This window comes from Gobius niger (genome assembly GCF_951799975.1).
Source record: "Gobius niger genome assembly, chromosome: 23".
In the NCBI taxonomy this organism is placed as follows: domain Eukaryota; kingdom Metazoa; phylum Chordata; class Actinopteri; order Gobiiformes; family Gobiidae; genus Gobius; species Gobius niger.
Window position 1 is genome coordinate 4093165 of NC_136874.1, and position 17406 is coordinate 4110570.

At 40.9% G+C, this 17406-nt stretch overlaps 1 protein-coding gene across 2 annotated transcripts in view; it reads left to right on the forward strand.

Moving 5' to 3' along the window:
• LOC306982172 (neuropilin-2-like) overlaps positions 1–17406 on the forward strand; it is a 162734-nt gene that overhangs the window by 130358 nt on the left and 14970 nt on the right. For both annotated transcript variants that reach the window (XM_079582008.1, XM_079582009.1), the window contains exons 12-15: positions 2891–2971; positions 3974–4078; positions 12023–12288; positions 13802–13898. In XM_079582008.1, the coding sequence (XP_079438134.1) occupies positions 2891–2971; positions 3974–4078; positions 12023–12288; positions 13802–13898 (549 nt within the window). The remainder of the gene's footprint in view (positions 1–2890; positions 2972–3973; positions 4079–12022; positions 12289–13801; positions 13899–17406) is intronic.

Genomic DNA, 17406 nt, shown 5'->3' on the forward strand with positions numbered 1-17406 from the left:
CATCGTGATAAATTCTGTAGCCGCGGATGAAAAAATACTCCCACAGTGCTTTGCGGGCTCGACCCATCTGCTCTGGGTAACGCATGTGCTCTGCAGCTGGAGCCTGTGGAACATGTGTCCGCGGGTTTTTTTTTAATAAGCTAATTATATATGTGCTGAAACGGGGAGAAGGGAGAGGCGAGTAGAAAGTTTGAAATCAAGTCTCCCGCTGGTTTTATGTTCGGAATTCTACAGCGGCTGAACATACTTGTGGAAGTCGGTTATATAGATAGATTTACAGCTGCTGTTACTGCTACTTGTTTAGGTTAGACGCTTTGTAGAGGCTGAATGTGCTGGAACGTTGGCTGTTTAGATGGATTACTGCAATTTATTTATTCTCTTTTCATGGTAATGCAACACGAAAAGCCACAACAATATTCAAGTAGCAATAATAAATTCCATGAGACAAAAACATGAGGATAAAACGATGAAAAAGTGATATAAATGTGTGACAAAAACACAATAAAAGAGCGACAAAAACGTGAGGGAAGAGCGACAAAAATGTGTGACAAAAGGCCAGAAAGAGCGACAAAAACGTGAGGAAAATGCAATGAAAAAGTGACAAAAATGTGACAAAAACGTGAGGAAAAAGTGACATAAATGTGTGGCGAAAAGGCAATAAAAGAGGGACAAAAACGTGAGGAAAGAGAGACAAAAATGTGTGACAAAAGGCCAGAAAGAGTGACAAAAACGTGAGGAAAATGCAATGAAAAAGTGGCAAAAATGTGAGGAAAAAGTGACATAAATGTGTGATCAATAGGCAATAAAAGAGGGACAAAAACATGAGGACAAAGCGACAAAAACATAATAAAAGCCCCAAAAACGTGAAGAGAAAGTGACAAAAATGTGTGATAAAAACGCAATAAAAGAGCAATAAAAACATGAGGAAACTTGACTTTACAAATTGGCGACGGAGACAAGGAATCGGAAAAAAAGAAACGTCGCTTTCCCAAAGGCTCATCGTGATAAATTTTGTAGCCGCGGATGGAAAATACTCCCACAGTGCTTTGCGGCTTGACCCATCTGCACAACAATATCCAAGTAGCAATAATGAATTCCATGAGAAGAAGAACAGGACTGGGGCGAAGAAAAATCTCACAAACTCCTATCCCATTCTTATTTGAAGAAGTTGCCAAAATATAACAAAATAGATGTAATAAACTTTTCAAATTCCCCTTTATACAAGTATTATGTGTTTATATATTTGAGCAACATGTTAGATCGTTTTCTAGAGAGTTCCAGATACTGAAACACTCATTTGTTTGAGGATATTTCCAGCAAAAAGGTTGTTTAAAGGGGCTAGATGCAAGTTAGCCATTTTATACTCACTACTGCCACCTCAGGTCACACGTGCAACTGCAGCTTCTATATTAAGCTCGTGCATGACGGCACTTCAGAACCGAAGGAACAACTTTTTGAGTGACAGTGCAGGATTTTAGAGGCAGTTGTGGTGAATAATTCTGAGCTCATTTTACACATTAGGACATTGTTGGAACATGTAGGGGGAGGAAAATGCATAATTAGCTGTCACTGAAGGAGAGGAAGGAGGACTTTCTGTCTTTGTAGTTATAGCTGCTGTAACTAGAAATAGTTCCACAGTAGTAGATCTAGTACTAGACTATGTGCTATGACGTGACAGTAAAGAATTAGCCGTGGTGAAGTCAAAGCTGGCGCCGGGTGTTAATCTCACATGACGAATCGTGAGGGTAAAGTCATGCGGCGCAACAGAAATACTGTAGTTCTTAGAAAACAGAGCTGATAAGACGACATAAACGATGTGCTTTTTAGATAAAACGAAATGCTAAATGCGCTAACTGATAAGCTAATGTGGTGCTAGCGGAATAATATGGATGTTTACGAGAGAAGCCGCAGTGTTTCCTGGTATTTTATCGGCCAATCGGAGTAGAAAAAGTCTTTACTGTGTTTTTTGGAATACTATTGTATCCATTCAGAATGTATTTTCAATTCATGTTATTCCTTGAGTAATATTTTCAAGCGGAATATTGGTCAAACTGGATTTCTTCCCTCAAGATATGCACAGTTTTGGCGTCTCTAAACCTAATTACAAGCAAAGGGAAATCCTGGTTGCATACTTTATTAGCCCAAACCTCGCAAAAAATCCACAATTACTCCCCAAAGCCCAAAGTGTGTCGAGCAATTTCAAACCATGAAATTCAGATTTTTATCACACAGCCAAAAAAATAATGGAAATCCTTCGCTATCTCTCAAATCAGACTAGTCCAGCCGCGGAAAACCCACTTTCCCCTATCTGCGTTGGAAATCAGTGGAATATATTAGCGCTCAGGCGGCGGACAGTTGCCCTGTACTTCCTCATTGTTCTTTGTTTTTGTTTTAATCTCTTCCGCTCTCACGTACCGTCTTCCTGAGTCTTTTGTCCGACCAGAAATGACATAAACATTGCCAACAAAAGCTAATAAGGAAATGGATTTTATGAGCAGGAGTACAAATGGAAGCGTTAGGGTCGTTGACATGGCAATTTAGGTGTAAAAACTGCTTCATTCATGGGGTTTAAGCACGGCCGTGGGAACCCAGGGTGCTGAAGGTGGCGCAGTACCCCCTGGTGGATTGTTTGTGGATTGCAGGCATATTAATACATAGGAAATATGCACAGAAAAAGTGTTTTGTGGGTAAATCTTGTCCCTCAGCAGCCCATAACCAAAATATCTTCCAACGGCTCTGGGTTTAAGTGTCTTGCCAAAGGACACGACGGCAAAATGTCGCGTTGAAGTCGAAGCAGCAACCCTCCTACTCATAGCCACTTACACCACCGCCTTTCCATGTGTTCATATTATATATTTAACCATGTTTTGTTTGTTTTTTTTCCCCTCAGAAATGTCCACTCCGGCCGACACCGCAACGCCAACACTTCCCCCGGTCACCGAGACGACAACCGCTCCCGTGACGACGACAGGTGAGCGCCCATCTCTTCTATCGACATAGAAATCATTAAAACGCCCATTGCCATCTCCTACAAATGCACCCGGACCCGTTTAAATTGAGCGTTCAATCCCTATACAAATTAATTTTATAAGTGTGTGTGTATCCGACTCCACAAAAAGCAAAAACAAGAGTGAATTTGAGTTAGCATTTAGCTCAGGGGACGCTAATCTGTATCTAAAGTAAAATCTCAAAAGATCTGAACATTCATTCACGATTTCTGACGAGGCTTTGACCTAAATATCGGGATCGTTCATACTTTGTGATGCTTGGTGGCTAATGCTAACGGCTATAGGAAAAACACATTGAGCAGGCTAACGCTAACGGACTCTGAAAAGTCTCCAGGACTAGCCGACTTGCTAACTGTCCACATAGGATGGAACGCTGCTTCTCCTTTTTATTTCTATGGGCAGTCGATTGAAACTATAATAATGTCCCGATCTGGCGGCCATGTTGTGATGGCCCATTCCTCCAATTCTCTACTTATTTATGTGATTTTCTTCTTTGCATTTGACCTTTATATATGTGCGTCCCTGATCTAACGTCCATGCTAAGCCATACTAATGTGAAAATATTCTGACTTTCGCACATTAAAGTCAACATTTTAAACAATTTGTGTACAGTAAGATACTGTAATTCTGCACAAAACAGAGCCCAGTGCGGTGATTGTTTGGTCAACTCTCATATTCCAGGGAAAATATGTCCTGATAAACATTGATGCCCTTCCCTGCGTTGTTAAGACTCCAAAACCACCAAAGTATATGATATTTTTTTGAAATTTCTGCCCCTTTCTTCACATTATCTACTCAAACTTGCTAAAAGGATCATCGCAATATGGCCGCCACAGTTGAAATGTCCTATCTAGACCTTTTTGGAAACGTTTGCTAAAGTTGTGCTAATTGCCGGACGCTTCAAACTTTATAATTCATATATATGGAGTAAAATGTTCTTTCTTTTATATCTTATGTTTTTGTAGCAGCCACGGCGCCCCCTGCAGACGGAGTGTGTGACTTCGACCATGGTCTATGTGGATGGATGCACGACCCCAGCTCTCCCCTCATGTGGTCCCTGCACAGCCACGGTGAGTCCACAGAAAACTACCACTGTGAATTAATTGGTAAAAGTTGTTTTGGCCTTTTTGGACGACGCCGCCGCTTTCAATCTCCAAAAAACCGAGAGAAAAACACAACGTCTTCCTTCAACGCAATTTATTCTCCGGCTTGAAGTTTTAATCTCGCCGTATACAATTTCTGCCGCTTTATGTGTGCGTCTGGAGAAAGCTCATCTGCTTCGCGCAAAATGACCCCAATGCATTTGTTTCTTTTCTCTTTTTTTTTATCAAGCGGCTCGGCCAGACGCGTAATTAAATGGTGTCTGTTTCTCCACTCGGTTTCGCCTTTTTCTCCATTTGATTAGAATAATTCCTTTAAATTGAAACCAGACTCATTTAGCGGCAAAACAACGAGACCGGGGCCGTCGGAGGGAATGAGGGTTTGTTCAGTGTCGCACCAAATGACGGCTTTATAGGAGAGGAGCATTAGATTAGAGTGGTACTACTACTTCTACTTCTACTACTACTTCTACTACCCACATGTCCACCAGTATACGGTCGACCATGTTAAGAATTATTATGCAAATTGTATTTCAGTGCCAGAAAGATCAAAAATCTCAGATGCCAGTGATGATAAGTTGTCAGGTTAAGCCCAGTGAAGGGAAAAACTACTGAAAAAGGATGTTCCACTTTATCAAGCAGACAATTTTCAAGCAATAAGGGAAAGAAAAAGGATCTCTGCTGATGAAAAGTGTGAAACAGTTGAATGTCTTGGATTAGAAAATGAAAACCTTCGATAATTCACAAAAGATTAAGCGTAATCATCGTACTGTTAGAGATCTGTGGCTGATTCAGAGCACACACAGGTTTGTGCAGATAAAGAAGAAGAGCCCACATCACACCTGTGTTGAAGTCCTTGCACTGGCTCCCTATTGAACATCAGTTTAAAATCTTGGTGCTGACCTTTCGAGCTCTACACGGTCAGGCTCCCACGTATATTGCTGACCTACTTAAACCCTACAATACGTCTCGGAAACCTGAGGTCCTCTGGCCATAACCTGTTGATGGTTCCACGAACGCACTTTAAAACCCGGGGAGACCGCTCCTTCAAAACCGTCGCGCCCCGACTTTGGAATAAACTTCCTCTTGACTTGCGCTCATTGGAGTCAGCAGCTACTTTCAAAAAGCACCTAAAAACCCATCTGTTTGAGAAAGCATTTGAGTCCGGCTGATGCAATACTGACACCACTTGTATAATGAACACTGAATTCTGAACTTTGAATTATTGCAATGAATATGCTGTTTTATAATTATGTTTTAACACTGTGAAGCGCTTTGTGACTCTGTGTCTGTGAAAGGCGCTATACAAATAAAGTTTACTTACTTACTTACTTAAAGGCACAATGAGGACGGTTTCGGCCAGACAAATACACCAGATTAAGAGAACAGCTGCTACAAAACAGGCATTTGAAGCTGCTGGTGCCTCTGGAGTCTCCCGAACATCAAGGTGTAGGACCCTCCAGAGGCTGCAGTTGTCCATAAACCGTCTATCCGGCCTCCACTCCTTTTTTTTTTTTAGCTTTATGGCACTGAAAAAACAAATCGAACATACCACTTTTTGGAAAAATGAACTAAACGTGCAATACTACATCTCTCTGAACTGCTACTAGTCACTATGTGTCTGTTATTTTACTACCATTACTACACTTATACTGCGTTCATACTGTTATACCTTCTTATTGATGTGTTTTACAAAAGTATTTTAGAAACTGTATCATCTTTTTTACCATTTAGTACTTCAGCTTTTGTACTACTACCAGTATAAGGAACACACTAGTTTTGCAAGCCCATACACTCTACAACTATTTACTTTTTCATCCCGTTAAAGTGTTAGTTTGGATCCTCTCCTCTCTCCGCTCTCCTGGCCTGGTTCACGTCATTAAAGAAAAGGCTATTCACCTTATTTTGCTGCAACTCACTGAACCGTTTTCAGTGAGTCACAAGCCTTTCCCTGGAACATTCCCTTCCAAATGAATCGACTGTTGTTGTTTCTTACAGTAGATAACATAAAGAACCCATCATATTCTTATTTGGGTCGAATTGTCGTCATAAGGTGATGGTGTGTCCCGACTAGTCACGATTATTGTGAGTTCACCATTATTCACGATGATCGAAATTAAAGGCCCTATACCTGATTTTTTTCATTTCAAACAATGAAAGAGGAAGTCACTAAATTGAAATGTTGGTGTGGGTACAAACTCATCCCTAGTATTCTTTACTTATTTGTAGCATCCCAATTCTTCACAGGGACATGTTTATCGGCACATTTCACATCTGTCAGGGTCACTTTTCAGGGTCACTTTCACAAGAATGCTGGAAAACTAGCCTGCAAGTTCATGATACAAATGCTTTATAATTAGATCTACAGTGTTTTCCCCACAAATGTCTGAGTTTACAATTAACACTAAAGGAAGACAAAACAAATTTCATTCCATAATGAGAAACAAAATCAGGTATAGCTCCTGTAAGGGAGACAACAGCGAGAATTTCTCCACGAAAAAGAAAGCAGACACTTTATGTACATTTTATTATTTATTTAAAGATTGGACCATTTTGAACAGATCCCATTTTCTCCAGTTTGGCTTTACCCTAATCAAAAAGCTTCTTGGGACAAAAGCACCAAAATAGTCACAAAAAATGAGAAGAAAACAAGGATGTAAACGCAACAAAAATGTGACAAAAATGTGACAAAAATTCAACAAAAATGTGACAAAAATTCAACAAAAATGTGACAAAAATGCAACAAAAATGTGACAAAAACTCAACAAAAATGTGATAAAAATTCAACAAAAATGTGACAAAAATGTGACAAAAACTCAACAAAAAAGTGACAAAAATTCAACAAAAATGTCACAAAAATTGGAAAAAAGAAAGAAAGAAAAAACATACAAAAGGTGACACAACACAGCAACAACGCGAGGAAAAAGATCAGTTTTGTGGGCCTTTGCTTTCAAATGAGGTGTTACACAGGCCTGTATAACAGCCAAAGAGGACAGAATGCATTTGGTTTAGGCGGGTGGTAAGAGGTTAATATAGAAGGTGCAGCTACACATATGGCCTGAGGTGGCAGTAGTGAGCATAAAATGGCAAACTTGCATCTAGCCCCTTTAAAAACCCAATACTAAAACTCAGTTACAACAGTCTAAAGTTCCATTAACTAATTTCACATGTTTGCTTTACAAGATCTTAAGCTGATTGTTTTCAAATCCACGTAGGGAAAAGTATACGATCACAATCTCCGTTCCCCACCGCGGCGTCCTCGCCCCAGCCTCTGATCCACTTTCTGACCTCTTTTGGCCACGCGGCCGCCTCCGAGACTCTTCAAAGCGGCTCCTTGCGTTACGCGTGGATGAAGGGGGCTTTCTCACATCAGCCCTGCCGTCCGCTTTCATGTGCGCGCCGCTTTGGACACGCTACATCCGCCGCTTTGATTCTCCGGGTCGAGAAAGGTCACGAAACAGGATTACGGAGGGCCGGGCGCCATCGCTCCGCCGCTAAATCCCGCGTTTCATGTGAGGGGAGTTAAGATCTCGTCACCTTTCGACCCACGGGCTGTGAACGGTTTACATTAGCCACGTTTCTGCATTGGAAATCAAGCCCCACGTTTGCTCCGTACGAGTCTATTACCGTCTATTACCTCCGTGTATTGTGGCGTTGCCCTCCCGCACAGCCGTTGTTTGCCTCTCGCTGTGAGGCGGATGATAATGCTTTGTTGCGTAGCGCTCTTTATTGGAGGGTATTATGAGCCGTCTGCAAACATGCACCGCAATAACAGAGGCTTCCGCTGCGATGCCACGGACACAAATCAGCCCTTTCTAACCAAAAAAACATAATATGGAGCCGTCTATCTCAGCTTACCCTTAATGACTGAAGCTTATTATTCTGTCGATTTGAGATGTAAAGCGGGAAGACGATCGTTACGAAGTTGTTTATTCTTTGCTGAACGTGTTTCCTGTTTTAAGGTGTTGATAGTTGACTTGTTTAGTCCTGGTACAGAGCAGCATTCAAGCCAAACGAAAGCCACCAGGTAAAATACAGAATAACACATGGTTTAACCTCTTAACTCCCTCCTGAACATGTTTTCTCCAAATTCTCCAAATCTAAAAGCTTCTTCAAAACAGAGTCAAAAAACGAGAAGAATATGAGGATGTAAACGCAACAAAAAAAAGCTAAAAAGTGACCCAAAAAAAGCGACAAAAATGACAAAAACTCAACAAAAAAGTGACAAAAATCCAGCAAAAAATGACAAAAATCCAGCAAAAAATGACAAAACTCCAGCAGAAAAAAGACAAAAATCCAGCAGAAAAAAAGACAAAAATCCAGCAGAAAAAAAAAAAAAATCCAGCAGAAAAAAGACAAAAATCTAGCAAAAAAGTAACAAAAAAGTGACAAAAACACAAAAGGGAAATAAAAAGTGACGACAATGGCATAGAGGAGAAAATGGATTTGGTTTTGGCGGGTGGTAAGAGGTTCACAGGCAGAAGCAAGTCAAATGTAATGCTTTATAAAGTCATAGTCTGTACAGCAGGGATGCCCCCCTTTTAGTCACATAGAACTGCAAATAATAATAGTTACTTTATTTTTTGGTATTTGCATTTGAGTCTATCTATGCAAATAACATGCTACATTAAAACAAATGTTAAGTATAACAAAATGTAAACAACACAGTTTTACAGTAGCCTGCCAACAGTGACTTTACCTCATTCATTTGTTAACTCAAAGAAAATGCCAGATTTGTTCATTTTGAAAGTGTAATTTCAGCATCAATTCTTTTATAGATCAATTTAACATCTATCTATCTATCTATCTATCTATCTATCTATCTATCTATCTATCTATCTATCTATCTATCTATCTATCTATCTATCTATCTATCTATCTATCTTTCTATGTACCTTTGTTGATGTCAACAACCTTTGCAATAAAAGTTGGAAAACTGGGATAGTTGATACAACAACGCTCTGTGATTGATAAACACCAAGTTTATAATGGAATAGAAAATGCCTTACTGACTAACTTGGCGGCTAAATAGCCAAAGATTTCCTGACGGTATGTCAGAAAAGTTGACAAATAAAAAGTTGCCATGTTTGATGCGCTGCCCATGCATCAGACAGTAATAGGTGGACTCTCGGCACCGCATCATGTCCGGTGAAATAGGTGTGTGCCGCAAAAGCAGCACAGAACTTTGTAAAAGGAGTGAAACAGCGCCCCCAATTTGACGCTGGTGGCCAAAAAGTGTACTGCATCCATATTTATCATTGAGAATGAATGGGAGAGAGTTGGTATTAAACACATGCAGCGCTAAGTAGATCAACCTCTGGCGGGTCCCACTTTGGGCACCCCTGCTGTAAAGGCTCATTCATCCTTCACAAGATGCAAGAACTTCTTGTTCTTGCACCCTGAGATGCAGAACAATATATAAAGTTCATGTAACCGACGACAGTTCCCGGGGCGACAAGGCAAAAGGACTTCATGTTGTTCTGCATCTCAGCTTCACAAAAAGTTCTTGCATCCTGTGAAGTATGAATGATATTGGTTGACCTCGAGTGAAAATCAATTACAAAGTCTTAACCAGTGGAAAATCTCAAGTCCGTTACCATAAGACGTTGACTAACTATTTCCCCATTCAGCACAAGCTCTGTCTCTCGTTCTCGATCACTGAATTATGTCCCAGTTCTAAAGGGAAACCTGGTCACCTTAGTCGTAGCAGCACCATATTTTGATCCACAAAGGGAAGAGGCATGTTTTTCCGGCGGCTCCGTGACTGACAGACTGTGATAACCTTTAGCTTCGCGCTCGATTGTGCATCTTCGGGGACCGCTCTTCCTCTTGTTTGATGGCTCCCTCTGCGAACAACGAGTGTCTGACGCTTTAGTCCCCGTCGGCCGCTCACGATTCTGACATCCTCCGATCTGGATCGCTTCCAGCCTGTCTGTGACGGCTACGACGACTACAACAGCTGCTCTGGCTATCACACGGAAGACATCTCTGTGGGTTCTTCAGCCTTTACACCTGCACGAATCCTAAAACAAAACGATCTAATCTTCAAATCCCTGGTTATTTTCCCACCGGATCCACTTAAGAAACCGCCTCCCCTCACAATGGAGCGTCCAATTTGCGGAACTAAACATTCCCCGTGTCGTTTTCCGCCTCTATAAAGTCGTTTACCTCGCCGGCGATGGAAGGGAACGGCTCCTCCGGGGGATTTTCCTCGTCGTACAAATGAGAGCGTGTCCGTTTGTACAGTGGGGGCATTGTTAAGAGAAGTGGTTCTATCCTGTTAACGCATTATTATGATGTCGCCATTGTTTCACGTGGAAGTCATTCTTTCCATGAGACTAAACGTGTGCATTACTGTAGTGAGGGATGGTGATTGTGTCTCCAGATAGTAATAGGAGACCTCGGGCGTTTTGCTGTGAAGTCCTGGTATCATGAAACGGTTACGACCACCTTTTAAAGCAGTGTTTTGGAGGATCTGCACGTTATGCTGATAGAACTTAGCACTTTTATCCCACTACATTTGAAAGATGAATACGTTCTACCCCACAGCATTTCGGTAAAGGCTGGAAAGAAACTTGATCGTACATTTTATCAATTTCCGAACACTTTGGAACACTTGGAATTTCAACTTATTTATCACACTTAAATAAAGTGTAAATCAGGTCCATATGGATATTTTCTCACAGCAGATTGTTCAGTCGAAGTGAAAAAATGGCAGTTGTAGCTAGCGCTAGCTAACTGTTAGCATTAGTTAGCATTCTTTATGTACTAGCGCTAGTCTCCACATGTGATGTTCTGAGATTATGAGTCATTAAAAAGAATTGTCCACCCAAGTCCCTATAACCCGTCACTCACTATAGCTGTAATAACTAAGTAGACCAGTGGTTCCCAACCTTTTTACTTGAAGCCCCCCCTGCACATGCTATAGTCTGGCCACGCCCCCCCATTCCACTACAAGTGTATAGAACAATGAATGCTTAAAATAATGGCAAACAAACTGCAAGCGGAGTGTTTTATGCACCCGCGCAGCTTTCTCATCATATTTGATGATTTTTGCCCATGACCCGACACTTTGCCCAGACAAAGCTCTGAGATTCTGCAATCCCAGGCACCCCCAGGTTCAAGTGCAAAGTTTCCTACTCCTGCATTGTGCAGAAAGGATTGAGCCGGTTGTCCAGAGCACCAGCAGAATGAGCGACTACATCTACAATAGGTAAAACTCAGGGAAGATAATTAAAGAGACAGTGGCATATTTATGGATAAATATTAGAGGTTCAGCTCAGACGGTTCGGTTCACGGTGCAGGACCTGTGGTTTGGTGCATCACGGTGCAAGTACAATATAAAAAATAATACGTTGGTTTTGAAATGAAATAGCCTAATGATCGTTATTAGACAGTGTCTCTAATCTTAGAATGAAATTGGCAATGCATTCAAAGCTGCTTTATAATAAAATGTACCTCTGGGCTTCTTCTTGGACAACATTCTGCGTGTCCTTTTTTTTGGAGACAAAGCTAACCCGTGGCCAATGGCTGTGGTCGGTGGGACGGTCACATGGGGGGCGTCCGCGGAGTTCTGGGAAATAAAAATGGCGGCGCCCCATGAGCTTAAGCCCCGCCCCACCGGTGATTGCGGTTTATATTATAGATTTATGGGCTGTTGAACCACTTTGCTCCTCTCCATGTCTTTGTATCTTTATTTAGAAGAAAACTATATTCAAAATTCAGCATTTGTTAAAGGAGTTTTGGAATAATTGGAGAAAGTTTAGATTTTTCTCCATTTTGTTTTCCCCCTTAACTGTTTTCAAACATATATGGGCGAATCCAGAGATGAGTGAAACTATGAACATCATCTTCATTCCTGTATGGTGTCGACCCTTTGACCACTTTACTCATGTATCCCCGTTCCTCCCCCAGAGCTGAACAGTTACCTGCACATCGACGCCAGCCTGAAGTCGCAGAGGCAGCGGGCGCGGCTGCTCAGCCCGGTGGTGGAGGCCCATTCGGGGCCGCTGTGCCTGGTCTTCTCCTACCAGCTGTGGGGCGAGGCAGAGGGGCATCTGAAGGTGCTGCTGCAGGACGCCCACCAGGAGGAGACGCTGCTGTGGACCCTCTCCAACGACCAGGGGCCGGTGTGGAAGGAGGGGAGGACCGTCCTGCCCAGGTCGCCCAAAGACTTCCAGGTGAGGTGGAATTCAGTGTTCTGTAAGTCAGATATATTGCTTTTAATGATAATACTTCATGTCTATGTTTTTACTGGAAAGTAAAATAGGTATATTTCATTTCTTATGGTGGCTTTACCGAATCATGTGTTGTTTCTAATTCTGCCAATCACTACCTTTCGGTTCAAGTTTGCAATACTCAAAATATCCAGTTTGGACTAGTATAGGTTGGGGTTGGAATAGATTGGACTGGTTTATGCTGGTTTTGACTGGTTTAGACCTGATTTGGACCAGTTTAGACCGGGTTTGGATTGGTTAAGGCCTTGTATGGACCAGTTTAGACCAGGTTTGGACTGGTTCATGCTGTTTTTTTACCGGTTTAGAGCTGTTTTAGACTGCTTTAGACCTGGGTTGGACTGGTTTATGCTGGTTTGGACCAGTTTAGACCAGGCTTGGACTGATTTATGCTGGTTTGGACCTGTTAAGACCTGATTTGGACCAGTTTAGACCTGATTTGGACCAGTTTAGACCTGGTTTGGACCAGTTTAGACCAGGCTTGGACTGATTTATGCTGATTTGGACCAGTTTAGACCTGGTTTGGACTGGCTAAGACCTGGTTTGGACCAGTTTAGACCAGGTTTGGACTGGTTCATGTTGGTTTGGACGAGTTTAGAGCAGTTTTAGACTGGTTTAGACCTGGTTTGGACTGGTTAATGCTGGTTTGGACCTGTTTAGACCTGATTTGGACCAGTTTAGACCGGGTTTGGACTGGCTTAGACCTGGTTTGGACCAGTTTAGACCAGGTTTGAACTGGTTTATGCTGTTTTTTACTAGTTTAGAGGAGGCTTCGATTGGTTTCGACCAGGTTTAGATCAGGTTTGGACTGGTTTAAGGCCGGTAACTCAGAGGTCTATACAAAAAAATACAAGAAACGGGTGCAGGGAGTAACATTAAAGGGTCAATTACTGGATGGTCAACTTGTATTGTCTGTTTGACTTGTGAAAGGTTGTATTACTGCATTTTTTGAGTGGTAAGTATTTTTTCCCTCTCTCACATTGCCACAGTATTACTACAAGAACCAAAATCCTCCTTTCAACCTTCATTTTAGATTTGCCAACAATTCAGCGGTTACTTCGGCGTTACCTTGCAAACAGACAAACAAAAAAAGCAATACTGGTGAAAATGAAAACGCGCCGTGGCTCGAACTGACAATTCTGCCGCCGCTTTGTCTTGAAATAGCGTTGAAACGAAACCGTCTTGTCCCCGTTGGCTCGCGTTTGTCAAAGACGTCAGACCCAGTTAAGTTTCTTGTGAAAAGTGAGCCTCCCGCCGAGATGATTGCACTCCGAAAATCACAGACGCCATTTTAACTTTTCATGGCTGGCTCCGCGTCCCCGTTCGCCTGTCCTGCTTTCGGATTGGCGTTTGTAACAGCCCCATTTCGCGTGTGCTATTGTGGTGCTTTTCGGATGGAGCTGAGGACAAGTCTTGGCTGAGCTGGAGACTGAACCTATGACTCTCTGTGGTGTTGCAGGTGGTGATGGAGGGCTTCTTCGACCACGGCACCCGGGGACACATCTGGATCGACAACATCCACATAAGCTCAGGCAACCCTCAGGAGGAGTGCACTCGTAAGTACAGCAGGAATCTGGAAACTGGGAAACTAAAACAATGAATGCCATCTCGTTTGTTTTTAATGTTTCACTTTGCTACGACCACAAAAGCACTCGTAACTTCCGATTCACAATGGGAAAGGATCATCTTACGATAAAGCACATGGAGGCAGCATCATTTCCCCATGACTTATCTGTATGCATCACACACATTTGGAAAATAACTAACATTAACTTACTTATTTACCTTACCTATTGACCCTTTAATTGTTTGTACACATTCCGGGCTTAGATGGAGGCGGAGATTCCTTTCTATTTCCATTATAGCTGTTGTCTAACTGTTGGAAATATCAGATAAACCTTATTTTATCGTCACAAATGTAATTCCCCTTGTTCTTGAACCTTAAAGGAGCTATACCTGATTGTACAAAGAAACAGGGTCTTTCCTAATGCATTTACAACATCAGAATTCATCACAGGGACTGAGTTTAAACCAGGTTTCACAACTGTCAGGGAGGAAAACTGTCACTTCACAGTAAAAATGCCTACTCGTCTGATATTTTATGACTGTTTAAAAGGCTTTAAAACCAGTGTTGTTTTGGATAAATGTCTGATTTTACCATATACTAAAGGACAAAACTAACTTTATTCCAATAACAGAAAATAAACCTTTAAGCCACAGCAGGGCCACATTTTTAGTTGTAGTTTTACACTTATAATGGCTAGTTTTAGTTTAATCTTATTTCTCTTGATCACTTCCTGCCTCCAGCTGATGTCACTGATGATGTCAGCAGCAAAAGGGTCTATTTTGTGGACTTAAAGAGAACAACATAAGAGTAGTTTTTACAGTTAATTTACGCAATTTTGGGTAATCCACCAATCCAATCTGTATTTCCTTGAATTTGTTGCATCATAGATAGAATCCAAATGTGTCCTACGAATATTTGAAGTCCTTAAAGTAACTCATGCCCCTAGAGGTCATAAGCGCAACTGCAGGTGTCGTAGCATGTTTTGTTTTTTTACTCATTAATTGTCCGTGAGAGTAAATACTACACTGACAGAAAAGACAAAGGACAAAAATACACAATGGAGATATTTTTTTTCATTCAAACTTGGCTGTAAATACTGTTTAAGTGGTGCTAGCCCGCAGTTAGCTTTGCCCGTTAGCCTGTTAGCTTCTTCTTCGGGTCAGAGCAGGGAAAGCTGCAAGTGTGGTTTTCTGGTCAGAGACACCAGGGGGAGATGAAAGACCCCCCAATCATCCCATTAACACTTGTATTACCCCCAGAGGGACTACGGAAAGGATTTATTGAGGTAAACAAGTTATTTAGTTCTCCTTCAACCACAATTTTTGAGATGTACACCAACATAAACCTCAGTCATAAAGCTTTTTAAACATGGAAAGAATACAAAAAAACTGTAATTATTCTCTTTCCCCCAAAGACGCCTCTAAATACCAAGATAACAGAGATAAAACAGGAAGACTTTTCCTTTAAATAAATAAATAAAAACATTGTGAGAAGCCTATAAAACTAGGCCATAAACGCCTCGTGGGCCCAGTGCGATGCGATGTTAATCTATCTTTCATTGTATCCGTCTCTCCATCGGAAAGCGCTGTATTTGTAAACAGGCTTTTTTTCCACTCGTCAAAGAGAATTATACTTCGTGTCTGCGATGGGTTTTCAATAATTTGCAGAGTTCCCGTGGGTGCTGGGAATCCTTGAAAAATGCCAAGAGAGTGAAAGAAACTATTTGTAGACAAGCCAAGCAGGTATTGAAAAGACTGACACTGTTTTTGGAAAGCACGTTTTAGGTTTTGGGAAGTGGGTTTAACCTCTTAACTCCCGCCTGAACCGAGAGGATCATTTTCCTCACGTCATCATTTTTTTGTTGGGTATTCAACTCATTTTTGTAACTTTTTTGTCCTTTTTTTGTCATTTTTTTGTCATTTTTTTGTCATATTTTTGTCAAATTTTTTGTACGTTTTTTAAAAGTTTTTATCACATTTTTGTAATTTTTTTGTCAAATTTTTATCACATTTTTGTAATTTTTTGTTACATTTTTGTAATTTTTTCGTCAATTTTTTATCACATTTTAGTAATTTTTTGTTACATTTATTTATTTATTTTGTCACATTTTTATCACATTTTTGTCATATTTTTGTAATTTTTTGTCACATTTTTGTAATTTTTTCGTCCTTTTTTCGTCAATTTCTTGTGACATTTTTGCCACTTTTTCATCAATTTTTCCTCACTTTTTTGTCAATGTTTTCTCACTTTTTTGTCACATTTTTGTAATTTTTTTGTCAAATTTATATCAAATTTTTGTCGTATTTTTGTAATTTTTTTGTCACATTTTTGTAATTTTTTTGTCACATTTTGTCACATTTTTGTCATTTTTTTGTCACATTTTCATCCATTTTTCCTCTCTTTTTTGTCAATGTTTTCTCTCTTTTTTGTCACATTTCCATCATTGTTTTTGTCTCAGTTTTGTTGCTTTTTCACAGCTTTTTTCCAGAAGCTTTTGGACTGGGGTAAAGCCAAACTGGAGAAAATGTGCTCAGTTCAGGTGGGAGTTAAGGGGTTAAAGTGTAAAGTTATTTGCTGTTAATTTCGTAATGATAGCTTGAGTACACAAACTTGACAATCTTCTTTCTTGCCGCCCAACTTCAAATTAGCATCGGGAGTCCTTGAAAAAAAACAAAAAACAAAGTCCCACTTGTATTTCCCACTTCTAAAAGCAGACATCTTCACTGCATCATGACTCATTTATGCCAATCTGGAGAGCGCTGCTTACAAAGATGACAGCTCCTTTCCTTCCCCGCGTCCTTGCTTCCTCGCCTCCTCCCCCCTCCTCCCCCCTCCTCCCCGTTGCATGCTGGGATTGCGCTTATCACCCGTTGCAGTTGACTTTTTGTTCACAGCGCGTTGGCGTCGGCAGTTCCCGGGATACTTCCTCTCTCCCTCTCTCTATTCCCCCTTCACATAAGTGCCGTTTTCTTGTTTGCGTTCCAAGTCATCAAAGTCTGAAGCTATGTTTTGCGTCGGCAGCCAAAAAATTCTCTCTAGTCAGAAACTGGACGCGGCCGATAAACAACTTGAAATAGTGACTGTACCCTGGCGCTCACCTCGAGTCAAATCCCGGGTCTTTGAAAGGGAATTTAATTCGGCCATCTTGAATATTTGGACTCCATGAAAATGAAGATAGATGATTCAGGATTTTTAGAGCAAAGTCACAATGTCAAAACTGTCACTTTGCTTTTAATTTCTACAAGAAACAGCATTTGCTTTCAGCCATGCTGTCTAATTCTAATTAAAGGCTGTGTAATTATTCATTATTATTACCATATTTTTGGTTTTAATAAATCAAGTTTGCATGGTTTCTAGCACAGTGGCCCCCAAAGCTTGCCCGTAAAAATGATAAACTGAAAAATATATGTGTTATAGGTGCTTTTACCACTGTAAAATCCATATTTAGCCTACAGTCATTAGTATTTATTCTTTAAATGTAAGCTATCTAGTATCTA